We start from the raw sequence: 24941 nt of genomic DNA, 5'->3' as shown, positions 1-24941 counted from the left end.
CGTTGGGTAGGCCGTCCACTTTCTAAGCACAGAGTCCTTCTGAGGGAAATGAGGGCTTGGCATTAGGTCCTTTCTAGCTCTTTCCTTCTGTGTGATTCTCTGCCAGGGAACAGATAAATGGAGAGCATGTGTGGGCTTGGGCAGAGAGGGGCACAGCACGGGCAAGGAGGAACAACGGAAGATCATGTGTAAAATGGGGCCAACCCTTGAATGATCTACCTTGCAGAGTCGGTGAGGAAAAAGCCTCGGTCCTACAGGCCTTGATTGCAAAAAAGTTGTGGCTGGAAATTTATTTTCTAGCATTCTCTATACAAAGGTGGATCAGCCTCCGGACTGCACAGGTCTGCTTCTCCCGGCTGAGGACGGAGGACCGCAGAGGTGCTCACACCAGTGACTGAAAGAGCTCCACTCTCTCCCGGTACAGCTGGTAGAACAATTTGGCCAAACAGCGGAAAGGAGCTTCAAAGTTCTCCATCTCCTTCTGCAGAAAGAAGTCGGTCATCAGTCAGAGGGGGAAAGAGGCCCCGCCACCTACAAAGCTGCTCAGACAACCATGGGAGAACCCAAGGGGCTGCCTTCCCAGCAGGCGGAAAGAGCAGGCCCTTTGTGGAGGGGATGAGATGTTTCCAGTGGAACAGACAACTACAAATGGGAGGCTCAGAGTCCCAGAGTTCCAGGAGAGGCCCCGGGGCGGAGTCCAAAAATCTGTCTCTAGGATGGCAGGGTTGGTTGGATGAACCCAGAGCCTGTTCCAGCTTTAAGTTCTCTGAAGCAATAAGCAATGACTCCTACTTCAGTGTTCTGTCCTTGGAGATTATGTCCCAAATGGGCAAGAAATTTAGAACCTGGAATGCCTAGAGCTGGAGGGGGGAGGAAAAGGACATTTCTATAGCACCTACTATGTGCCAGGCACTCGGCTGAGTGCTTTTACAAATATGTCATTAAATCTTCACAAAAATCTTGGAGGGTAGGTACTCTTATTATCCTCATTTTACAAAGAGGGAAACTGAGGCAAATAGAGGTTAAAACACTTGTACAGGGTCACACAACAAGCAAATAGCTGAAGCTGGATGTGAAGGTAAAACTCCCTAACTCCAGGGTCAGTGTGGTCTGTGTGTATATGCCTTGGTGTCTGCCCTGGAAGGGATCTCAGAAGTCACTGTGTGCAGAAACTCTTTCATTTTAGAGATGGGAAAACTGAGGTCCAGAGAGCTTAAATAAATATGTAAATTCAAGTCGAGTGACCTGTCTAAGGTCACACAGCTAAAAAGTGGCTGAGCCTCTGCTCTGGTCTATAACCCAGATGTCTTGCTTCCATGTCCAGTAGTCTTACTGCTAATCCATTCAGGAAGAGAGGAGCAAGGCAGGGGAGCCTTCCAGAAGGCCTAGCAGGGGAACTTGTAACAGAGGTAATCGATTCCCCACTGGCTGACGTTACAGTGGTGCTCATGCAGGGTTTTAAGGGACCCACGGAGAATGGAGAGCTCTGCCTAGTTTCTCTGCCCACTCACATTACTGCCAAATTCACAGAGGCGCCTCGGCCCCTGGACAGATGGGTAATGACAAAGTTAGGAGGGAGATACAAATGATTACTCAGCCAATCAGTGCATTGACTATGAGGTGGTGTGACCCCAGATGCCAATCATCCCATCCCACTTTGCTAGATGTAGGGTGCTCTGTCCCGCTTCTCCGTAGCTGGGCCGTGGAGTGCCCCCACTAGTGCTGTGCCATTTTGAAGGGCAAGTGATCACAAGATCCTGTCATCTGCCTTGGACCCCCTCCCTAACTCCTGGTTTGGGCACAGCAACCCAGGCAACCTTACCAGTGTTTCTGGGCAGGGGAGTTCATTTGGCAGCCCCAGAAACCAACTCATCAGGCAAAAACTCTCTTCCCCCAATCCCAATCCCTCAGGGTGGGGGTTCTGCTTCTTAAGAGTGTAAGCTCCCGAGGGCAGACTTTGACTCCTCTATTCTCAGCCCTTAGCATCCCGTCTGGCACATAGTAGGTGCCTAAAGGATCTTCCCTTCTCCTTCCTTCCCTTCCCTTCCCTTCTTTTTTTCCTCTGAGAACTTGAACCCTAATAAGCCTCAGGAGGGGAGCACTTTCCACCTCAGACTGTCCTCGGGCTCTGGTGCAGAAGCCACTTTGCGAGAATGGAGGTGCCCAGGAGCAATAGAGCCCAGATGCCCCACAGCTGATGGAGCAGAATGTTCGTGAAGCACATGGAAACTGCATCCTGCTTTTCATATTGGGGGGAGGAGGAAGAGGGTTTCTAGGGTGAATTATTGGTGAAAGCAAAGATTGCTCTGGAAGGTGAATGCGTATGTTTTGATGGCAGTTTCATGAAGTGGGAAGCGTCACCTCCATCACTGGAGACCCTGAAGATGTTTGTCAACATGCATTTGCCAGAGGGCAGGCGAGATGCAGTGGCTGCTGGGATGAGCCTGGGTCAGTCCCCAGGCAGGGGAGCCAGCCAGTGTGCCCTGTAGGACTGTGAGAGACCTCCAAAAGGCCCCTCTTTGAGGTGAATTATTCCCCTTAAAAGACTCCCACCATTAACAAGAAGGGTTTGAGGTTTTTGTCCATAAACTTATCAAATTCTTTCTTGAACCTATTTGTGTTTTGTAGTTTACAAGCTCTTTGGGTGATGAAGTCCCTTGATTTATTGCTCTTCCTGCAAATAAATGGTTCCTTGGATTTGGCCTAAAACCTACAAGTCTCCTTCTGCTAAAACTGGAAGTACATGCCCTCAAGGATCAAGGAAGCCCAGAGCTGAAAGGGTCCTTCCCAGAAGCCCCTCACCGTCCAGCCAGGGGCTGTAGGAATCACGAGGGTATAAAGGAAAGAGCCTTGGATTTGAAGTCTGAGGACCTAAGTTCAAATCCTGGTCCTATTTCGTACTCTCTAGGCCTCCCATTTCCCCATCTGTAAAGGAAATTGGATGCTCTCCCAAGCTTGAGCAGCTCCCCCACTCTAGGCCCTACTGGGCACTTTTAACCTTAGGGCATTCTTCCTCAATCATCTGGAACTGGCTTCTGCTTACCTGCCACTCTCCGGTCCCAGCTCTCCTCTGGGGCCAAGCCTAGGTCGTCTCTGCTTACTTTTTCACTTAGCGAGATGACAGGCTCTGGTTCACTTCCAGATCCACTAAGGGCTCCCGCTGCCCTGGGGTCTCCTTGTGAATTAAGGCCTTCTTGACCCCTTTGAGGGCTTCTTCCAACCTCCCCCATGCAGGTAGGGCTAGTTAACTTGTGCACTTAAGGCAATGTGCTTCCCCATCCCTCTCCAATATCCTTCAGGGACACCACTTTTGATAAGGGGGGCAACACTGGGAAACCGTGAAGATGCCTGGTCAGGGGCCTGTTCCCAAGATGATTGTGTGAGGAGCTTCGGGGCATGCGGGATCCTGCAGAGAAGGCACTCATGGTTCGGGCAGGCTAGTGTCCTGCAGTCATTAAAGGCAGGGGCCTGAGAAGCCACTGAATCCAACCCTGTCATTTTACAGATGAGGAAACGGAGACCCTGGGTTACAGAGCGAGGAAGTCTGAGGCTAAATCTGAACCCAGTACTTGTGTACTCAAAATTCCAGTGCTCTGACCACTGGGCCTAACGGCTTCTCACTCAGACTCCAGGAATGTGCAATGTGTGATAGGAATGAGTCATGGGATGGTCATTGGGCTAGCCTTGGGGGAAAGAATGATTTCCTAAGGAAACAGCACCCCCTTTCCATGCCCCCTGCCCCCACCCCTTGACCTGGACAGGGATCCAGAGAGGGACTGGGTGTGAGCCTTGGTCGAGAGCTGGGATTTGCAGGGTTTCTCACTTCAGGCTCTGAGGGTCTTTGGATGCGAGCCTGGTCTGCCTGGTGGTGCCTGGCTCTGGACTCAACAGTTCTGATGGGTTCGTTACAGGAAGTCCCCTCAGCACCTCGAGCAGACAACACTGAGCCAGTGGAGAATTACTCCTGCTCTTGCAGACGCGGGAATTGCCGGCTTCTTTCTGCTTTTTAAAGCACCGTCTATCCTCTCTGCATTCTGACAGGCTTCCCCACCCCAATCGCTTGAACTATTTTAACTGTCTGAACCTGTTTCCTTATCTGAAAAATGAAGTTGCTGGATTAGGGAGTTAAATTTCCACACAACTCATAAAGGGTGCCAGCCCAGTATTGGCCCAGGGAACACCAGCTGTAATGTCCCTGCCGTGGTGAGAAGCGGCCAACGGGGCTCCTTTGTGTTGTTGTTGTTGAGTCATATCTGGGTCTTTGTGACCCCATTTGGGGTTTTCTTGGCAGGGATACCAAAAGTGGTTGGCCATTTCCTTCTCCGGCTCATTTGACAGATGAGGAAACTGAGACAAACAAGGTTAACTGACTTATTCAGGGTCACCCAGATAGGAAGCATCTGAGGCTGGATTTGAACTCTGGTCTTCCTCACTCCGGGCCTGGCACTATCCACTGTGCCACCTGCCTGCCCAACAGAGGCTCCTAGCTGCAGTGACATTTTGCGTACAGTGGGGGCGAGGATAACTTGCTGCTCAGGAGAGCTCTGGAGGGGCTGTCTGCTGACCAAAAGGGAAAGAAGACAAGTAAAAAGCTCCAGATACTGGCAACAGCTTTAAAATGGCAGTGAGCATTGCTTCGATTCTTATCACGGTCCTGGGTGGTGCTCCAGCAGGCAGCCCCAGGGGCCCAGGAGCACCAAGGGGGCAGACGTGGCTTTCCCCCAGCTGGGTGGGGAGCGTAGCTCCTGCTCTTCAAAGCCCCCTCCTTTGGCCCTCCAGCTCTAAGATCCTGTTGGCCATGTGGGTAAGGGAAAGGCCACCGCCATCAGGCTTTCAGAGTCACCCCACCTAGAGCCGGGAGCTTCGGAAAATACTCACAGCGGAAGTTTCAAAATACTCCAGGCTGTGGCTTCCAGCCCATTCTCGGGCTCGACTCTCCTCCACCACTCGCCTGCCAGCCAGGTCAGTCTTATTCCCCACTAATACACCTATTTGGGGAAAAGGAACAAGAAGATTTCAGAGATGGCAGCCCAGCAGTACAACTCACATTTCTCCAGGATGGAAAATGGCTAGTGTGAGAATATTATGGGGAAGGCATGCCTGGGGTGGCCAGCTAGGAAATGGGGGCTCTTACAGTGAGAATTCTGAGCCAGAGGCAGAGAACGCAAACCTTCAGAAGCCGACACGTTCCCTCCCTGGTCCTGAAGGACAGAAGACAGACGCATGCTTTGCTTTTATCCTGCTTTCTCAGGAGCAAAGCCCAGATCAACAGGGCCTCAGACCAGAGGCCTCACTGATCCTCCCCACCCAGGATGAACCTGGCCTTTCCTTGACATGGACTTCTCACAGGCTTTGCTACCTCCTCAGCAGATTCTGAGCGCCAACACAGGGAGGACAGCCTCCTTCTTTGTCTTTGGGGTTTTTAATTTTTTTTAAACCCTTACCTTCTGTCTTGGAATCAATACTGTGTATTGGCTCCTAAGTGGAAGAATGGTAAGGGTGGGCAATAGGGGTCAGGTGACTTGCCCAAGGTCACACAGCTGGGAAGTGTCTAAGGCTGGATTTGAACCCAGGACCTCCCGTCTCTAGGCCTGGCTCTCAATCCACTGAGCTACCCAGCTGCCCCCTCCTCCTTTGTCTTTGGGGGTCTGGTACCCCAGCCAGAGGATAACCCATGGTGGAGGCTGAAGAAATGCTTGCTCGCTCTCTAGATAGGGTCTCCTCAAGGCTGCTCCCTTGTCCGTGACTCCAACCCGAGACCCCGTGCCCTTTCCTGGCAGTCATGCCCCCAGGTCCTCTCCTTCTCGTGACTGCTTCCCAAGATAGAATGCCCACCTTTCCCTACCTGGAAGACAGGTGCCTTGCAGCTGGGACCGCACCCTCTCTAGCCACTTGGCGCAGTTGGTGAAAGACTGCTCGTTGGTCACATCAAACACAAGACACAAGAGATTGGGATGTTCCCACTGGGAAGGAAGGAAGAAAAGAAACAAAGAATAAAAGCCCTTTCCAGGGTTCGCCACGAGCCACGCTGGTGGTACGATGGGCAAGTAAGACAGTCTCTGCCCTCCAGGCACTCACACTGTCCTGGGGCCAAAGGCACCCACAAGAGGTTTCAGCCTCGAGTGGGCTGGAAAGGCCCTGGGCCTTAGGGTGCAGCAGCGATGGTCATTCACGTTCAGTGACAAATAAATGCGAGGTCAGCAGCAGGGAAGCCGGCTTCCAGGCACCTTCTAGGCCTGCTTACAAACCTCAGGCAGGAAGAAGCTGGGGAGTGCCAATGGCAGAAGGGGGATACCCCAATTGCACTCTGTAAGATCTTCTCCTTAGGCCACTGAACTCCACTCTGCAAAGTGAAGTCTGTCAGCTTCATCAGTAAGTGTGGGGTGCAGAGCCTGACCCCTGGGTCTGAGGGCCCGAGCTGGAAGGCCGAGGCCTGGATCCCGGCCTCCCCGTTCCTGCCTTGTACCCTAGAAAAAGGCCCCTGCCTTCCCCTGAAGAAATGACGGCCACGACGTGAACTGTGAGCCATAAAGGCTGTGGCTAGCCCGAGAGCTCTACTACAGACAGCTCGCTTATTGGATGGGGTGGGGGTGCCTCTGGGTTCAAGGTTCAGTCTTAGGAATGGAAGTGGCGCTCTCTGCTCTTTACCAGCTTCTCCAACATTTCTGAAAACAGCTCCTTGCCAGCAGAATCAAAGATGAAGAGTTCCTGGAAACAGAAACAAAGGTGGGTCTCAGCTCAGTCCCAAGGTGGGAGAGAGGCGCTACCGAGGCTGCCCTCAGTTTGGGGGAAGCAGAAAGGGGGGAGCTCAGGATCCTGGCACGTGGGGTCCCGAGTGTGAGGGCACCCAAAGCCCAGGCGCTGGGTGACAGCCAGGATTAGAGAGCGCTGCCCTAGCAGGGCACGAGGCCTCTCCGGAGTTGGCTTCGGCAGCGACCCGCCACTCATCAAGCTGGGAAGGACACGCGTCCTGCCTACGAAGCCCCTGGCAGGCAGGGGAGGGCCAGCAAGCTTCCTCCCCACAGGCACAGGAGAGCCATTCTGAACCTGCAAATACTGGCATAACTGCGATTCCACAGAACGGGTTTCCTTCGTAACTGTCTCACTGTAAGCATTCAAGAACATGGCCGTGAGAAGGGATCCCTGGCTTCCCCGGACTGACTGCTGGACGGGACGGGCACACCTAAAAGGGGAAGAACCTCTCCTTGGATCCAACCCCCTCGTTTTACAGACGAGGAAGCTGAGACAGAGAGAAGTTAGGGAACGTCACAGGCAGGAAGCGCTTCCCCATCATCTCCCTGGGCCTCAGGCTCCTCATCTGTAAAAGAGGGGCCGGAGTCACTATGGGGTCACTAACGCCTCCTCGGCCCCGCTTCTAGGCGGCCTCCTCGTGGCGGGGATGTGACTCTGGGCTGGGCGAGGCGATGCAGGTAAAGGACAAATCCTGGAGGGCCAGAACCGAGGCGAGGCTGGGGGGCCGCGTGGCCGGGCAGAGGCGGGCCAGCTCCTCACTGGCCATCCCAGGCCAAGGAAGGGCCGCTATAGAGATGAGCGCTCCTCTCACCAAGCAGCCTGACAAGGGGCGCACTGACAGGTCGTGGCGCCCTCGTTCCCAAATGAGTCTCTGCAGCCTGACACCAAAGCGACTTGGTGCGAGCCCCGAGTGTTCCAGAAGAGGCTGCCAGCTCTGCGCCCTCGGCGTCAGGCTGGATCCCAAGTGTGGATGTGCGCGGCTGCATGAGTCTTTTACAATTACAATGACTAATTAACCCGAGCCTGCTAGCATCACACCTGGAGTCAGTGAGTTACGCAACACTAGCAGGCCAGGGTCAGACTCCCCCCCCCCACAAGTGCGGGCGTGTTTGCTAATTGGGTAAATTAAAGAAAAATACAAATCTCAGGAGGCAGGTGGTGGCTGGAGGTCCGGCAGGCTGCAGGCTGGATGAACCTCAAGTTTTGACATGATCTCCTAAAACCAGTTTCAGGATCCGGCTTCCCAAAGCCGGCAAATAACCAGGCTGAGAAGCAGGACCCTCCCAGGCCCAGAGGAAGCCTTTCTGGTCAGAGGAGAGCAGGCCAGAGCGGCAGCAGCATCACGTTACGGCACAGGGAGGACTCACCACACTGTCATTAGTGTCAGGAACCGCCAAGGACTTCACCAGCAAATCCACGCCCGTCGTCTGCCAATGAAAACCAAGAAGATCAGCGGGGGAAGCTTCCGAGGCTCATGGTGCCAGGGTGGCAGAGCAGGGACGGGAGGATGAGAATGAGCTGCCCCTTCTAAAGCCTTGATTTCTGAAGTGGGTAAGAAAGGCTATGGATGAATGAACAAATGAGTGAATGGGATGCTCTTCCTCTCAAAGGCTCCAAGCTTCTTGTATTCCTGCGGAAAGGGATTTAGAAAGACCTTCGCCAAGTCTACATGCTTGGAACCCTAGAGGCCTTCTCACCTCCAAGGAAACCATCACCACTGTGATCTCTAGGCCTGATGGCAACCTCTTCAGTGGGTGCTGGGTGGTGGGAGGGGGAGAGCGAAGGTGCCCACTGATCATGGACCCTTAGCCTCTTCTTAGTTGTGGAGGGAGTCTGTCCCCAGGGACCCTGTAGCTCCTTCTAGCTCTCTCCCCATGCTTTTGGGTTTAGAAGGCTCGTTACTAGTATGAAGGTAGTGGTAAAAGAACTGGAGAAGGTCTTTGCCACTTACAAGGAGAGATGACTTCTCTGGGGATCCATTTCCTCATTGGCAAAATGTGGTTAATAGCTACTCCCCACCCCCCACCCCCCAGGGGTCCTCTGAAAACTATACAGTGCTATACAAAAGCCTCAAGATGATATTCACATTATTATTATTAAACAGGAGACAATGGGCTAAAGGTAAGAGCTTGTTGGGCATCTCAGTGATGCCTCAGATTGAAGCAGCTGGGTTATGCAGTGGTAGAGAGTGTAAGGCCTGGGGTCAGGAAGACAAGTGTTCAAGTCTGGCTTCAGACATTTACCAGCTATGTGGCCCTGGGCAAGCCACCTACTCTCTGCCAGTTTCCTTATCTGTAAAATGGGGATAAATATCATGCTTCCCTCCCATGGTTGTTAAGAGGACCCAATGAGATCCGGTTTGAAAGTATTTTGGAAATCTTCTGCCTCTCCTGAATCTTCTATTACTCTGTGCTTTCTTCTCCCCAGTTTTGATATTCCTTTGAGGATACTACTGTCCCTGGCCCCAAGCCACCCAGGCTAGAAGTTTTGGAGCTCTTCATAGTTCTTCTCTTTCTCTCTCACAGCCGATGTGGTATTAAACCTTGCTGTACTCAGTCTCTTCTTCATGCTGGTTCCAAAATGGCGCTGCCAGCATTCCATTTGTGACCACACCCCTACCTTGCTCAGAAGCCTCTAGTGGCTCCCCATTGCCATCCTCATTGACCTATAGGAGAAGGGCTCTGCAAACTGGTTCTGAACTATTTTTCCTCCTAGTTTCAGTGTATGGGCCTGTGTATTCTTTTCTTGGGGATGGGCAAACTGGCCCACTGCACAGTTCCCAGTCAGGTTCTGGCCTCTCCTGATCTTGTCTATTCTCAAGCCATTCCTATAGTTGATGAGGAACTCTTTACCTCTTCTTGGTCCATCCTTCCTTTCTTCCTTCCTTCCTTCCTTCCTTCCTTCCTTCCTTCCTTCCTTCCTTCCTTCCTTCCTTTCTCTCTTTCTTTCTCTCTCTCTCTTTCTTCCCTCTCTCTGTCTCTCCCTCTCTCATCTTCTCTGTTCCTCTTTCTTTTTCTCTCATTTTCTTCCTCTCTTTTATTTTATTTTATTTTATTTTATTTTGTTTTGTTTTGTTTTTATTATTTTTTTGAAACCTTTACCTTCCATCTTGAAGTCAATACTATGTATTGGTAAGGGTAGGCAATGGGGGTCAAGTGACTTGCCCAGGGTCACACAGCTGGGAAGTGTCTGAGGCCAGATTTGAACCTAGGACTTCCCATCTCTAGGCCTGGCTCTCCATCCACTGAGCTACCCAGCTGCCCCCGCTCCCTCTCTTTTAAATCCTTACCTTCCTTCTTAGAATCAATATTGTTTAATGGTTCTAAGGCAGAAAAGTGGTAAAGGCTAGGCAATGAGGTTTAAGTGACTTGCCCAGGGTCACCCAGCTAGGAAGTGTCTCAGGTCACATGTGAATCCAGGACCTCTCATCTCTAGGCCTGGCTCTCTATCTACTGAGCCACCTAGCTGCTCCCTACGTCCTTTGTTTTCTAACTTTTAATACAGTTATTTATGTTTCTTATCTCACTAAGAGGCTATCAGCTCAAGGACAGGGACTGAGCAGACAGCAGGCATGTACTTCATGTAGGCTGCACAGACTTCATTTCATGCCACTTCCATGGGGGAGCTGTTGAACATTAAGACTAAGATGCTGGTCAGATTTGTAGATGCCATGTAACTGTAATACCATGCCATCTGAGACCTTTGGGAAAAATGTCTCCATTTGGCTATATGACTGGCTGCTTCTTCTCCGACAGGCCAGATTGTTGCCGGTTCCTCTAAGGATTTCCTCCTCTCTTTGCATCCCATCTAGCAGTCAATCATTCCTTAGAGCCCACTCTGGCTGTGTGCTGCCCTCAGATGGATACTCACCAACGTGTAGTTCTTCTGGAAATGAGCCCCATCACTGCGGAACATCTGAGCCAGGGTGCTCTTCCCGACAGTGGCATCTCCTAGGAAGCCAAAGGAGCAGAAGAAAAGCTCAAAGTCCTGGTCAGTCTTTGACCTTTCTTGCACCAAAACAAACTGCCTTCAGCCAGGGAACTAACACCCATAATAGCTCCAGGAGAAGGAGGCTGCAAACGTCTGTGGTCATCTGCTAAAGGGGAAAAGGTTATGGTTATGGTTAACTATGACATTCGGGGACGATAGGAATAGATATTGAAACTCACTAGGTCCACATGGTTGTACTTCCTGCTTGTTAACAACAAGTCAGTCAACAAGCATTTATTAAGCCCCTACTCTGTACCAGGCACTGCGCTAAGCACTGGTGATACAAAAAGAGGCAGAAGAAGGGCTTGCCCTCAGGAGCCTCCAGTCTAATAGAGGTGGGGGATCCCTCTCTTCACCTTCACTCCCTAGTCTGCAAACTGCACAACCATTCTTTGGACCCAGCCAGTCTAAAATGACATGCTATGTCCATAGGAGATCCAGACAGTAGAAGGAGGGGGAAGAAGAAGGGAAGCTCCTGGAGGGCAAGGCCTTCTGTTTTTATCTTTGCATGCCCAGACGCTCCCAGAGCAATGCCTTGGCCCTGAGTAGGCACCTAGCCGATGCTGGCTGAATGGGCCGAGGGCAGGAATGACAAGCTTACTTAAATGCCAACAAGGAGACTCGCTCCTCTCCATTTCACAATAAAGACACTATCTTTGGGCACTAGTCACAAAGGACCAAAGTGATGCCTTGGAACATTCCAGATATGGAATTCCCACCTGAATGACTGAGTTCAGTCCCATCTTGGACATTTGGAAACTTGGGTGTCTCTACCTCTCTTCATGGGTCTCATTCCTGCAGACTCCAAAATAAGAGGGTTAAGACTAGATGACCCTGGGGCAGCTAGGTGGCTCAGTGGATAGACAGCCAGGCCTGAAGATACAAGGTCCTGGATTCAAATCTGACCTCAGACACTTCCTAGCTGTGTGACTTTGGGCAAGATACCTAATTAGCCCTGTTGCCTAGCCCTTACTGCTCTTCTGTCTTTCAACTAATACACAATATTGATGCTAAGATGGAAGGTAAGGGTTAAAAAAAAAAAAAAAGACTAGATGGCCCAGTCCAATCACAGTGTTAGGGCCAGATTGACAGACAGAAAAAAACTGATTCAAATTCCAGCTCTGCCACTTATTACCTACATGACCTAGAGCAAGTCACAAACCCCTCTGGCCTCAGTTTGTCCCATGGAGATAATAACACTCTGCAGGGTTCCAGTAGGGAAAGTATTTTTTCACTTTAAAAATTCTATAGAAATTAATCCTATAAATTAATTTGGCCTGGGGAGGGACATGAGTGGTCTTTCAAAATTAAAAATCAGCTACGGTTATGGGAAGCAAGAGGGCAACCAGGATTCTGGCTACCCTGAAGCCCATTTTCAAGTGATCTCATCCACGCCTGCCCACCAGTTTATTACTGTTATTGTTTCGTCCCTACAGACTCTTCTTCTCGAGCTTTATTTGCAGCTGCTCAGTTTGTTTCGCCAAACTCATCTTACACCTACTGAGATTGATTTTCTCAGCTTTCCTTGTTACTTGATAGCACCATAAATTGGTGCCTCCAAACGAAAAGGTCTATGGCACCGAGTTCACTCTGGGAGCTTCGGTCTTTATACAGGCGAGCCTTGGAGAAATTGAATTCCTCTTTGTCCTACAGCCCTCGAGGGGGCTGGTGTCTGTGCCCAGACTTTTATTTGCCTTTATCCTCCCCACCTTTCCCATAGATTGCTGGCCTTTCTTGCGATGGCTTGGCTGTTTCCATTTTGTAATATCTTTTCTACTGTAAGAGCCTGCTCATCGATTCCCACTGCGGCACCTGGCTCCCGGACAAGGCCACCTGCTTTCTCAGCCCCTTGATCTATGCCAAAATCCTCTTCTCTGCTTGCCATACTTGGGGCCCTCTCTTCGCCTTCACTCCCCACAGGGCCCTCCACAGTTCTTTCGACCTGGCCATTCTGAAATCCCCCATTCATTCTCTGTCCTCTGCTCACTCCCGACTTCCTTCCCAGGACAAAAGTCCCTTTGAAAACAGGTTCTTGACGACTTGAAACAGCTTGGGCCCACTGCTTCAGATCTGAGCAGTCCATTTTTGGCCTTGGCTAAGTTTCCTCTCGTCTCCACTTCTCAGAAGCGAAGCACTACCCGCCACTCTCCCCATCCCATCGGCTCCTGTCAACATCATTAAATTACCCTCATGTGAACTTCGGTTGAGAGGCACCCTCACTTAGCACGCTCCAGGATTTGGCTGAGCTGTTTTGAGCCTCTGGAAAGATCCTGCCAAGTCCTCCCCCATTCTGGATGCCGCTGTTCACAATGCCATCTCTGCCTGGAATGTGCTCCCTCCCTCCCTGGCTGCTAAGTTTATAACCATCACAAAAAGCCCAATTCAAATGGTTCCCCCTCCAGGCTGCCTACACTGATGCGCTCCCTTTTTGGACCTCATAGTGTTTGACTCTGTAACTCCTGAATGCATCTGGCAGGCACTGCTATGCTTTATTACTCTTCTAGACTGTAAGTTACATGTAGGCAGGGATTATGTCTTATTTAAACTTTGTACCTCTGTCAGGGCTCTGCTCATAACAAATGTTGGCATGCAAAAAGCTGTGTTCTGAGGAGTCAGGAGCCCTGGATTCAAGTCCTGGCTCCGATGTGGAACGCCCTCCTTGTAAGATGGAGTAAGGGAGTGAGTGCCCCACCACTGGGGGTGTTTAAGCAGAGGCTAGATGGCCGCTCGTTGGCCCGTCAGGAAAGGAAGAATGTCCTGAGGCAGCATTCAGGCCAGACCATCACTTGTACATCAGAGATTCTATGACAGATTGATTGGATAGCACTCACTTAGTATATGCTGAAGGGGAACGAATCAAGCAAGTCCTTCTGGTATAAGGACGCCAGTAGCCTGGGTGGTCTCGTCTCCACTTCTCTAGCAGGTGTAGACATTTCACAAGCTGAGAGTCAGGAAAGGCTACATGCTGACCAATTGTTTCACTAACAGTCAAGTACATATTTTCACAGGGCCTTCCTGTGGGCTCTATGACTTTTGTCTTACTCCAAACAAGAAGCCGGATGTAAGCTCTTGGGTGAAGGTCCCCTACAAAGTGTCTGCCCACATGATTTCCTGCCTGGACCCCTGCTTTGGGTCCCTTGCTCAGAAGGGAAATCTGTTGTGCCCTGTGGAGGGAGTAAAACCCACAGTCACAAAATGACTAAGAAGCCCATTTGTGGAGGAATAAGACAAGTATAAACTCAGTGGGTACAACTGGCCAAAAAAGAATGAGCTGTCAGGCAGCTCAGTCATGGGCAGCCAGGAGCAGAGCACCCGGGAAAGACGAGAGAGGGACGGAACGGAGCTCCACCTGGAGCCAACCCAGCAATGAGGTGGGTATGGCACACAGAGGTACGCGGAGCCCAGACAAGTGATGGTGAACCTTCTAGAGACCCAGTGCCCAAATGGCACCCTACCCCAGGCAGGAGAGAGAGGAAGCGCTCCCAGCGGGCTGCTGGGCAGAGGGGCGGGTGATGGCAGCAATGTCCTCAGGCTCCACGGAGAGGGGCAGGGGAGCAGCCCTCTCTGACATGCTGCCATGGGTTCTCCAACATGGCCATGGAGGAATGGATGATGTTCTCGGTGACCCGAGGGTTACAGAGTGGCACTGACAATCGTGGCAGGGGACAGAGAGGCGGCGGGACATTCCTGACTGGTGCCACATTCAGAGGAAGAACTACAGGGGAGGAAACACAGAAGAAAAACAACTGCTTGAACAAATGGGTTGAGGCGGACATGATTGGGGATGTAGACTCGAAACTACCACCCCAATGCAACTATCAACAATTTGGAAATAAGTCTTGATCAACAACATGTTAAAACCAGTGGAAATGCTCGCCAGCTAGGTAGGGGGGTTGGGAAGGAGGGGAGAGCAAGAACATAAATCATGTAACCATGGAGAAAATTTTTCTAAAAAAATAAAAAATAAAAGTGCCTTCTTTGCTCAGAAGGTGGAGAGAGTGACATGAGGCATTGCTCTTCTGGGTTTTTTCAATAATCAATGAGGAAGAACCATCTAGCTCAGTGATGGGCAAACTTTTTAAAGAGGGGGCCAAAGGAAAGGAAATGCTCATCTGTCAGTCTGTTTCTAAGGCAACTCTTTCAAAGTTTCATTGTATCGTATCCTACTCATTGTATTCGTCAGATTAGGAATAATGCTGAGGTGCCGGATAGAACATTTCAGGTCCCCCCTTTCCCCCACACCTGGCCCCCCAGGCTTTAGTTTGTTCATCACTGATCTAGGGCAGTGTTGGTGATCCTTTTAGAGAGGTAGGTGATGTCCTCAGGCACATGTGGAGAGGGTGAGAGGAGCAGCCTAGCCCACATCCCTCTGACTTTCTAGTAATGAACTCTTGTGAACTCTGTGCAGGGACAACAGCTCGTGCTCACAGAGAGGGCTCTGAGTGCCTCCTCTGGCACACATGCCATAGGTGTACCACCAGGGACCCAGGGAAAGAAAAACAATGGGTCCTCAAGGGGCAGGAGCACACCATCTTGAGCCTGGGATGGACAAGGAGAAGAATGCTGGGCAGAGTGGGCTTGGGACCTTAGCCTAAACTTCAGCAGAATACACTGAAGAAAATTCAGAGATAAAATAGGCTCTTGGGATCCTACCTTAAAGTCTGTGAAGGGAAGTCAGTTTAAGAAAGATGAATAAAATTCTGCCCAGACACTTTTCATAGATGCCAATCTTTATTCCAATCAACAGGAGGGGAAGGTGTCAAAAAGAATGATGTAGCTAAAGAGGGAGCTCATTAAATACGCTTGAATTTTTAAAAGGATTTATAAAAGAGAGGAAAGTGAGACCTGGCACCCGAGGATAAATATTTTTAAAATGGCCCAGGCCTCCTGTAAGAACATTGTCAGGAAGGCTAAAACCCAGCATGATCATGGGAATGCAATAAATGCCAAAGACAATAAAACAGAGCTATTTGGGGACTAAGAAGTTTAAGGAAGAACCAGGCCTCTCCTTTTCCCTAATTCCTCAAATCCTATTTTCTCTGTGGTTTCTCTATTAAGGAGGGAAAGAGAACAAAAGTGGTTAATGGGGAATAGAAATCAAGGAGAAGGAGGGGAGAAAGTATGGTGCTGCCCCTTAATGAATTCAAATCACCTGGTCTGGCATAACTGCACCCTGGGATAACTCAAAGAATTTGCAAACAGTTAAAAAAATCAATAATGAACTTTGAGGAATTACTGCAAACATAAGAGGTGCTGTAGGAACCAGAAAGACAAATTCCTCATAAAATCCAGGCCCAGGTTATGAAACGGCCAATAGGTGAACACTTTGAAAGGAAAGGGTGACCACTAAGAACTGTCATGGGTTCACTAAGATCAAGTCACACCAGCCCAACTTTATTTTCTTTTTTGACAAGGGTCCTAGATTTGGATTTCAAGGCAAATATATTTACATTTCATCAAGTTATTTAATAAACTATTTAATTATATTCCAATTTATAAGAGGGGGTGGGGTGAGATAGATTAGATGCTAATATGGATGGGTGGGTTTGGAGCTGGCTAACAGAGAGGCTTCTACTAACTCTGTAGGCAGATTTAATGATTTCTTCAACTCCAGTTTGTTTGGAGGCAGTCAGGACGAAGCCTTCTTCCACTTGATAACCAAGGCCAGCACCTTAAGGAAGGTTTGCTGAGTGATAGGAGGACTCATATACTCAAGGAGCTTATTGCCTATTGGGGCAGAACTAAGAACAATGGGTAGACATGTACTAACAGTGAGGGTTGATGGAGAGGGGAATGGGGATGCAGTGAAGCCTGGGACTGCTTTAATGTGGGCTTCTTATTCAGGTTCAGGTCGGATGAGATGTTACTACCTTTGGTGATTAAGAGCTGTACAGTTTAGAATCAAAGGAACTGTCTCTAAGGTCCTGGACAAGAGAAGTAGGGAGGCACCTCTAACTCCTACTCTATCTGGGGGAATCTTGGGTCAATCATTTTTCTTCTCCATGCCTCAGTTTCCTCATTTGTAAGATGGTCTCTGAATGCCCTTTCATCCTTCACTCTGTGATCCTATAAGAATGGGGGACCTTCTCTGTTGAAATGCCCTGGGGCTCTAACAGATCAGTCCAAAATTTTTCCACTGGGTTGAAGTCAAACTGCCCTGTTATTCTCTGTACTGGTTAAATCACCTCTCAAGTCCTGGGGCCAGCTGGGGCCCATGTCTTAGAAGGGACATTAGCAAGTTAGAGCACATGCATAGGAGAAAGAAGAGAAGGGAATAAACAACAAATAAAAAACCAACCAAACAAATAAATAAATAAACAATGATCAATTAAAAGGAACTAGAGAGGCAGTGGGGCTGAGGAGACAAAAGGCACTGGGCTGGAGGTCCAAAAGGCCTTAGTTTAAGTCCCAGTTATGCCACTTTACCCTCATGTAACTCTGGGCAGGTCACTTCCCCTCTGGGCCTCAGTTTCTTCAACTGTAAAGTGAGAGGGATAGAATGGGTGATCTGGGTTTTTTAGGTGGAACACTATGTGATTCCACGTTGAAACAGGAAAAGAGAAGACGATGGGGTAGGGGGAGGGACAATTCTGTCTTCAAACACTTGAAAATTGTACTTCTTCAGGTGGCTGAGGGATTGTACTTTTCAGCTAAGCCCTGGAGGGCATAACTCAGAGCAGAAGGAGGAAGGGGCTGACTTTGGCTCAGCCAAAGGAAAAATGATCTAACAATTAGAACTGGTTAAAAATTAAACGGATTGCTTGGGGTGATGTTCTTATTAGCTACGTCACAGATGAAATTTTGTAATTTTCCCTAGAGGTTGGTTTAGATCTATGTGGTCCTCTCTAACTGTAAATGTCTAGTCTTCTGGGCTCTCTGAAGTTGGAGGTTTGAGCTGTGTTATGATTCAGAGAGAGAGGCATAATTTTTTTTATTAGACATTTATTAATATTCGTTTTTAACCTGTTTACATACTTTATGCCCCTACTTTCCCCTTCACACCCTGCTCTCCCCCCACCCATGGCCAACGCACATTTCCACTGGTTGTAACATGTGTCCTTGTTCAGGGTCTATTTCCCATTCCTGTCCGCCTCAGCATTCAAGCAATTGTTTATCTTATATGTTTCCTCTCCTGCAGTCCTTCCTCTGAATGTGGGTAGCATCTTTACCATGAGAGAGGCATAATTTGACAGAGGGAAGAGGGATTGACAATTTACCACAATGAGCAATTTTGGTGGCTAAGACAAAACATGAATCACATCCTTAAATAAACTTCAAGATAAATCAGTTCATGTTGGGAGGGAGTTACAGACAGAGACCCCAGGCTTCTGGGGAAGGAAGCCATCATGGGGGTAAGGGAGGTGCTAGAGAAAGCAGGATACAGCTCATCAGGGGCCTGAATGCTGGAGGAAGAGTCACTATCTGGTAGCTTCCTCCTATATTAATTCCCAACTTATTATTATAATCTTAATTAATTTCCCATATTAACTAATTTCTCTTGCTAAGTAGGTATAAGCCCTCTCAGACCTTAGTTGGAGAAAAGGGGAAAACCGAACACCCCACCTCACCCTGTCACCAATTCTGGTGACAAGGCTCAAAAGATCTGATCTCCTCCTCATCAAATACCTGTTCTCAATCATCATCCTCTTTGATCTCCTTTCAACGCCTGGCATTCCTTGAAACTCTTCCCTTGGTTTTGATGTCACAGGACTTGAGTTCAAATCTCATCTGGTGATTCCTTGCCTTTGTGACCTTGAACAACCTCTTCAGGCCTCATCTGTGCAAAGGGAGGAGGGTGGGATTGGGGTACATGGCCTCTGAGGTGGATGCTCTGATCAACATTACCTAGATGCCTTCTGTATCCCCACGGCAGGCAGCTCATTCTGTTTCTTTGGGTTTCTCATCCTGCCCTCTGGATTCACTAAGATTTGGTCCCAGACTATCTAGTCTTCCCTTTCTGAGCTCAGATCTTGCCCAGGTCTAACTAGCTGACCCCCCACTCTTTATCTTTAGCCCTGTCTTCAATCCCCCATTCCCACCAGCCTGCTGGCCATTTCCTCTTAGATGTCAGGCCTTCTCCTCTGCACTTCAACACATCAGAACCCTAATCACTAAATGCAGCTTCTCTCCAGAAAAATGGCTGTTTTCTGCTGACTTGCCCATTTCCATTAATGACCCCAAACTCAAAACTTCAGTCATCTTTGATTCTCCCAGCCTGCATTCCCTAAAGCCTAATTAGGCACCAATCCTTGTCAAATCTTTCTTCACAAAAATCTCCCGTCTATCTTTTTCTTCCTATTAGCAGCGCCAACACTCTGGCTCAGGCCTTGGAGCCTCATTACTGGACAGCTCAAAGAACCTCACAGTCCTCCCTTTATTCAGCCTCTCCTCCCTCCCTCCCACCCTGTCTGTCCCTGCCAGACTCATCTTCCTGAAACACCACTCTGCCTAAGCCATTCCACCATTCAACATTCTTCAAACGTTCCCTGTTGCCTCTATAACTTCTGTGCCTGGCATTTAAGACACTCTCCAACCTGTCTATAAAGGATGTGGCCAACTCCATCTCTTGCTGCTCCCTCCATTAGTCAAATGGCCTATTCAGCACAAAGTACCCCTTGCCTATCCCTCTTTGCTTATGCCTTCTCATAGGAGCAGAGATTTCGAGCCGGAAGGGCCTTAAGGACTGATCTAGCCTTGTGTTGGCAAACCTATGGAAACTCATGCTGGAGGGGGCTGCTCCCCTTCCTCTCTCCACACATGCCTGAGGACATCACTTGCCCCTCTGCCCAGTGGCCCAGTGGGAGCACTTCCTCCCTCCCCTGTCTGGGGTAAGGGGGAGGGGATCACATGTGGTGTGAGGGTGGCAGTTTGGTTATTCAATCTCTAAGAGGTTCACCATCACTGTTCTAGCCCAACTTCCTCACTTTATAGCTGAGGTCAGCAAGGCTAATGGACTTGGTCAGGGAGACAGTTACTGGAAGGCAGTCTTTAATCCCACATCCTCCAGACTCAGGGTCCACTTGGATGCTCTGTCTCTTCTACTTTTCAATGCCTCTTCCTCCTTCTCCCTCTTTCCCATCATGCCATCCTGGACAGACTCCTTGCTCTTCCTCATCTAGCCAAGTCTTATGTGAATCAAAGGATGGAAGGGCCAGGTAGGCCCATCTGGATCAATAAAATGGAATGGTCCCCTTGTGAGGGAGTCATTGTGCTTCCTTGTTTGCTCCCCCACCCCTGTCCAGACTCAGAGTCAGGAGAGACCAGGATTCAAATGAATAAAAGCACTGGAATGATGATAAATCCTGGCTCTGACACTTCCTGTCAGGGTGATTTGGGGAAATCACTGAACCTTTCTAAGGCTCCGTTAACTCACTTGTGAAGTGGAGCCATTAATGCAATTATTTCAGAGAATATCAAAGAAAACATTTTGGAAATAGCTAAGGGCTCTATAATAATAATAACTGGCATTTACAGGGTACCTACTATGTTCCAGGTACTGTGCTAAGTGCTTTATGATTATTATTATCTTCTTTGATCCTCACAACCCTGGGAGATGATGGGGTGGGGGTGGGGTCACTAGAATCATCCCCATATTACAAATTTAAGTATTTAACCCTCTGCCAGCCTCCTAAAAGGAGAACTCAGTACTTAGCCCCTCCCATCTGCAATGGCCTCCAGGCCCCAAACCCAAGAATGTCCCTTCCTTCAAGGCCAATGCCAGGGTTACTTCCTCCATGAGCATTTTCTGATTCCTTTCCTTCTCTTCCTTGCTTTCCAGCAGATGAAAGAGATTTCTCCCTCCTCAGATTGCCCACGATCCTTTTACCTAGTCTTCTTTCTTTTACATCTCTTAGATTGGTCAGTTAATTGGGGATGAGCCGTCCCCCTGTACTAAATGATAAACTTAATGTTTGCTTGTTAGGATGGAAAGTACTTGATTCTTTGGAGGTATATTTATCAATTCAGGGTCTGCTGCGTGCCTTGCACCTGGCCAGGAGAAACAGAGAACACTGAGGACGACCCAAAGTCTGTGCCCTCAGAGGGCTGCTATTCTTGTAGGGAGCTGGAAAGGCCTCAGACATCATTAAGGGGCGAACCCCTTGTTTTCCAGATGGGCAAAATGTTGAAAATGCCGGGGACAATGAGGATGAAAGATGAGGTGCTTCCAAGCTAGCAAGGGTGGGGCATGTTGGTGAGAAGGATGACTGTCTTTAACTTAAAGACTTGGCTCTCATTAGCTCCCGGCTATTCAATATTAGCCAGCTGGATGATGGCTGTGGGAGTAAGGGGGGGTGTGTGTGAGAGGAGTCACCTTGGAGGTGGCAGCCATGGCTTCAGGTGTTGTCACCACTGTCCTTTCTGTGGGATGTGGGCAGGTCACCCAATCTTACTGTACTCCATCTCTAAGGGCCTTCCAGTTCTCATCAAAGATGCCAGGGCCCCTTCTTGCCCTAAAGTTCTACATGTAGAAAGCCTGGTGTGGAGGAAAAAGTGCTGACTTTGGAATCCAAGGAGCCAAGTTCAAATCCTGATTTTTACCCTTAAATCAGGGATCTTTCCTAAGAGCAAAAGAAATGGGGCCGGGTGGGGGGGTGGGTTAAAGAAAAACTCCTTCATTCTTCTGGCTGTTCCAAAATAGACTGGGCTGCCTTGGTGGGTAGTAAGTTCTCTGTCGCTGAAGTCTTCAAGCAGAGAGGAAAAGCAGTTGTAGAAGGGGATTTGGATGCAGGCCTGAGTGGCCACCTTTCACACCAGGCCTTTTCCTGACTACCTTGGCCACATGCTCCCTCTTCCTGCACAAACTTTGTCTTTGCTTCTCCAGGAGTGAGCAGAATTTGGAGTCTGAGGACTTGGGTTTGAAGGCTCTCACTTGTTCCTTGCCCACATGATGTCTTGGGATTACAGACTTAGACCTCAGGCACAGGGCTGGGTCCAGATCTCTTATTTTAGAGGAGGGGAAACTGAAACTCAGAGCGGACCAGGGATTTCGCAAAGACCACATAGCTAGTAGGGCAGCTAAGGTGGCACAGTGGATAAAGTGCCAGATCTGGAGTCAGGAAAACCTAAGTTTAAATCTGGCCCCGGGCAAGTTGCTTCATCTTGTTTGCCTCAGTTTCTTCATTTGTAACATGAGCTAGAGAAGGAAATGGCAAATCACTTGTGTATCTGCTAAGAAAACCCCAAATGGGTTTATGAAGGCCCGAACAACAATAACATAGGTAGTAAATAAGCTAGCTGGAATTTGAACCTTAAGTCAGTGTTCCTTCCATTACACCACAGTAACCCTCTTGAGGCCTTTCTGTAAAATGAGGAGAGGGGCCCAGTCGATCCTCAGGGTCCAGGAAGCCTAAACTATATGTTCACCAAGAATGGCAACTTGAGTAGGCCAGTGGCTGGTTCATTCTTTTATTTACTTTTTAAAACTCTTACTTTCTGACTTAGAAGCAACTCTAAGACAGAAGGGCAGGAGGCAGACAATGAAGGGTAAGTGACCTGGCCAGGGTCACCCAGCTGGTGTCTGAAGTCACATTTGAACCCAGGACCTCCTGTCTCTAGGCCTAGCACTGTGCCACCTAGATCCTGGCTGATCCATTCTTACCATTGCCAACTTGGGCCGTAATTCCTAGCTCCAAGGTGATAAATTACAGGGAAGGTGCTGGTGGGAGAGGGAACTGTGCCCCAGAAGTACCCTCTCCTGAAGAAAGCAGAGGCCCCCAAATAAATAGGTAAAGAGGTAACTAAATAGGCAAACAAATAAATAAATGGAATGCAGGCAGAGAGAGTAGTACACAGTAAGTGCTTAATAAATGCTTGGACTGAATTGCAGCAATAGCACTAGTCCAGATGCTTCTGAGGTCCCAGCCAGCTAAAGAGTTTTGGAGCCTGTCAGATGGGAGGGGCAGGGAAGTGTCAACCCTGAAGTCACAGACCTGGGAATCAAATCCTGGCCCTAACACTTGAAATCACAGCTCTAGAGCTGGAAGGGTCCTCTCACAGCATCCAGTCCAACCTCTTCCTTTTGGCTTTTTAAACCAAAGTGAGGAAACTGAGGCTCAGGCCCTGGGGTGGACGGAGAGGGGGTTCATCTCATTTTGCTGAGAGAAGTGAAATGGGACCCTGGGACCCGAAATGGGTCTGGGTCTTCCAGCCTAGCTTCAGTTTACAGGTGGGGAAACTAAGGCACAGAAAGGGGAAGTGACTTGCCCAGGGTCACACAACAAAGACATAGTAGAGCTGCTTGTGACATTACCTCCAGGATGCCCACATCCTGAGTGAACAAGGGGCCCCAGCCCTTCCAGGGTCTCATCGTCCTGCAAAACAAGACACGTGGGTCCTCTGATCCTAGGGAGCCCCGGATGACCTCCCCGTGCTTCAGTTTCCCTCTCTGTAGGAGGGGATTGGGCTCCAGCTTAGATCCAGGCCCTCTCTGTGCCTTAGTTTCCCCCTCGGTCCCAGGCTCACCTGCCATTATGCACTTGGCTGCCAGCTTGACCATGATCACCGCGGGGGCCCAGGAGGGGTCGGGATCCGTGTCCAGTGTTCCCCTCCTCCACGGCTGCTACCTTAGCAACCACGCCTCCCTAGCAACGACGCCAGGACCGCCCACAGCCGCCTGGTGTAGGCATCCCATTGGCTAGCGAGTGCGCCGGTAAGCGTGCTGGGGTAGGACCTATGGGTTACGTGAGGCGGGAACCTTTCTACTTCATTTCCATTCGACAACGAGGCTGCTCATCAAGATAACTCCTTGTATGAATGGTCAATATTTTACATCAATCATTCCCGCCCATTTCAGGACGGCGAACACACCCCCACCCCCACCCAATTGCCTATCTTAATTTTGAGTCCCCAGTAAAGAATCGTCAGGCTCGTCACACAGCTATTAGTGACGAACACTTTTCTGATTGGTCAGAATCTCGATTGTACTAACTTGGAGAAACAGGGGAGAATGAGAATAGTATGTCATCCCTTCCTATCTTGGGAAATTGGTTCACCCGATAGGTGACCTCTCGCCATGTGCGCCTGCGCAAGGAGCGGGCGGGAGACCTGATGCACAGACAGATGTGGAAAAAGTAGCCAAAGTGAGTGATGCGATGCGTGTTAGAACCCAAGGCACCACCCTATAGAGGCCGATTATTCAACAACTCCAGCTTACATGGAAAAGAAGAGAATGGGGGAAACCCTTTTTTTTTTATTTTTTTAATTTTTTTTTGGTGGTGGTGGTAGTGGGGGACAATTTAAGTTTGTAAAGTTTTATTTTTTATTTTTTGCACAAATGAGAGTTTCTAAAGTTTTTTCTTCGTCTTCTTTTTTTGGTCACTTCCCCTACCAAAAAACACATAGAGAACAAAAGTGTGTTTTCATCATCTCCCCTTCCCTTTCCCAATCCTACCAGATTATGTCGAGGTCTCTGAAAGATAGTTTGTAGAATCATAGATTTAAAAGTCATTAAGTCCACACTTTCCTCTTACAGATGAGGAAATTGAGGCTTAGGTGGGCCCAGAGATTTGCCTACAGGCAAACAAATATTAAACCACATAGGATTTGAACCCAGGTCCTTTCCCTCCCGATCTATAGCCTACTGTCCTTGACTTTCAACCATTTGTGTGTGTTTGAAAGAAAGAGAACTATATCTATATCGACCTATAACTATCTCTCAGTAAAATTGGCTTATTTTGTAATCCTTTGTGGGCAGCTAGAAGGCTCTGAAGTCTGCCCCAAACACTTACTAAGTCACGTAACTTCTCCCTGTTTTATCTGGAAAATGGGGCTAAGGATAGCCCTTAACTCAAAGGTGTGTTGTGGGGGTCAGAATGAATTAACATATGTATAAACTCTGCAAACCTTAATGGTCAAGATAAAATATTTGCTATTATTATTTTATTTTATAGATTTAAAAAGATGATTCTTAGAAAAGGATCTATCCACAGGATTCCCCACACTGCCCAGGACATAAGAGTCTCTGTTATAAAGGAATGAGCACCGGATTTGAATGGAGTCAGCACATCTGAGTTTTAGGGGACCCTCCCCAGCCCTGGGAACTTGGACAAATCATTTCTCTGCTGGTACTGCCCAAGCCTATTGAAGTAATTCAGGGCAAGACATTTGTAAATGTGAAAACTCTCTCAGAGGATTTAAAGCTGGAAGCCCCTTCATTTCACAGCACTAGGACTCAAAGTGAAGGGCCTTGGACCTGAAAC

General features: G+C 49.0%; 1 protein-coding gene across 1 annotated transcript; it reads right to left on the bottom strand.

The window, feature by feature from the left end:
• Positions 1–264: 264 nt before the first annotated feature.
• IFT27 (intraflagellar transport 27) lies at positions 265–23285 on the bottom strand. The gene is made up of 7 exons (XM_044678037.1): positions 23206–23285; positions 10624–10703; positions 8121–8180; positions 6649–6708; positions 5846–5963; positions 4879–4988; positions 265–481 (listed from the first exon to the last, which is right to left on the bottom strand). Exons 1-7 carry the CDS (start codon positions 23237–23239, stop codon positions 383–385), a joined length of 561 nt encoding a protein of 186 aa, XP_044533972.1. The 5' UTR covers positions 23240–23285; the 3' UTR covers positions 265–382.
• Positions 23286–24941: the final 1656 nt, after the last annotated feature.

This window comes from Gracilinanus agilis, chromosome 5, assembly GCF_016433145.1.
Source record: "Gracilinanus agilis isolate LMUSP501 chromosome 5, AgileGrace, whole genome shotgun sequence".
Lineage (NCBI taxonomy): Eukaryota > Metazoa > Chordata > Mammalia > Didelphimorphia > Didelphidae > Gracilinanus > Gracilinanus agilis.
The sequence above is the reverse complement of the archived record's forward strand: the minus strand, read 5'-3'. Positions and strand labels throughout refer to the sequence as shown.

Bases quoted from the DNA above. Each gene is read 5' to 3' on its own strand.
- IFT27 (XM_044678037.1), bottom strand. From the start codon at position 23,239: ATGGTCAAGCTGGCAGCCAAGTGCATAATGGCAG. The intron at 8,181-10,623 runs GTGAGTATCCAT...TTTCATTGGCAG, and splicing joins TCCAGAAGAACTACACGTTG to ACGACGGGCGTGGATTTGCT. The intron at 5,964-6,648 runs GTAAAGAGCAGA...CTTCCTTCCCAG, and splicing joins CAGAAATGTTGGAGAAGCTG to TGGGAACATCCCAATCTCTT.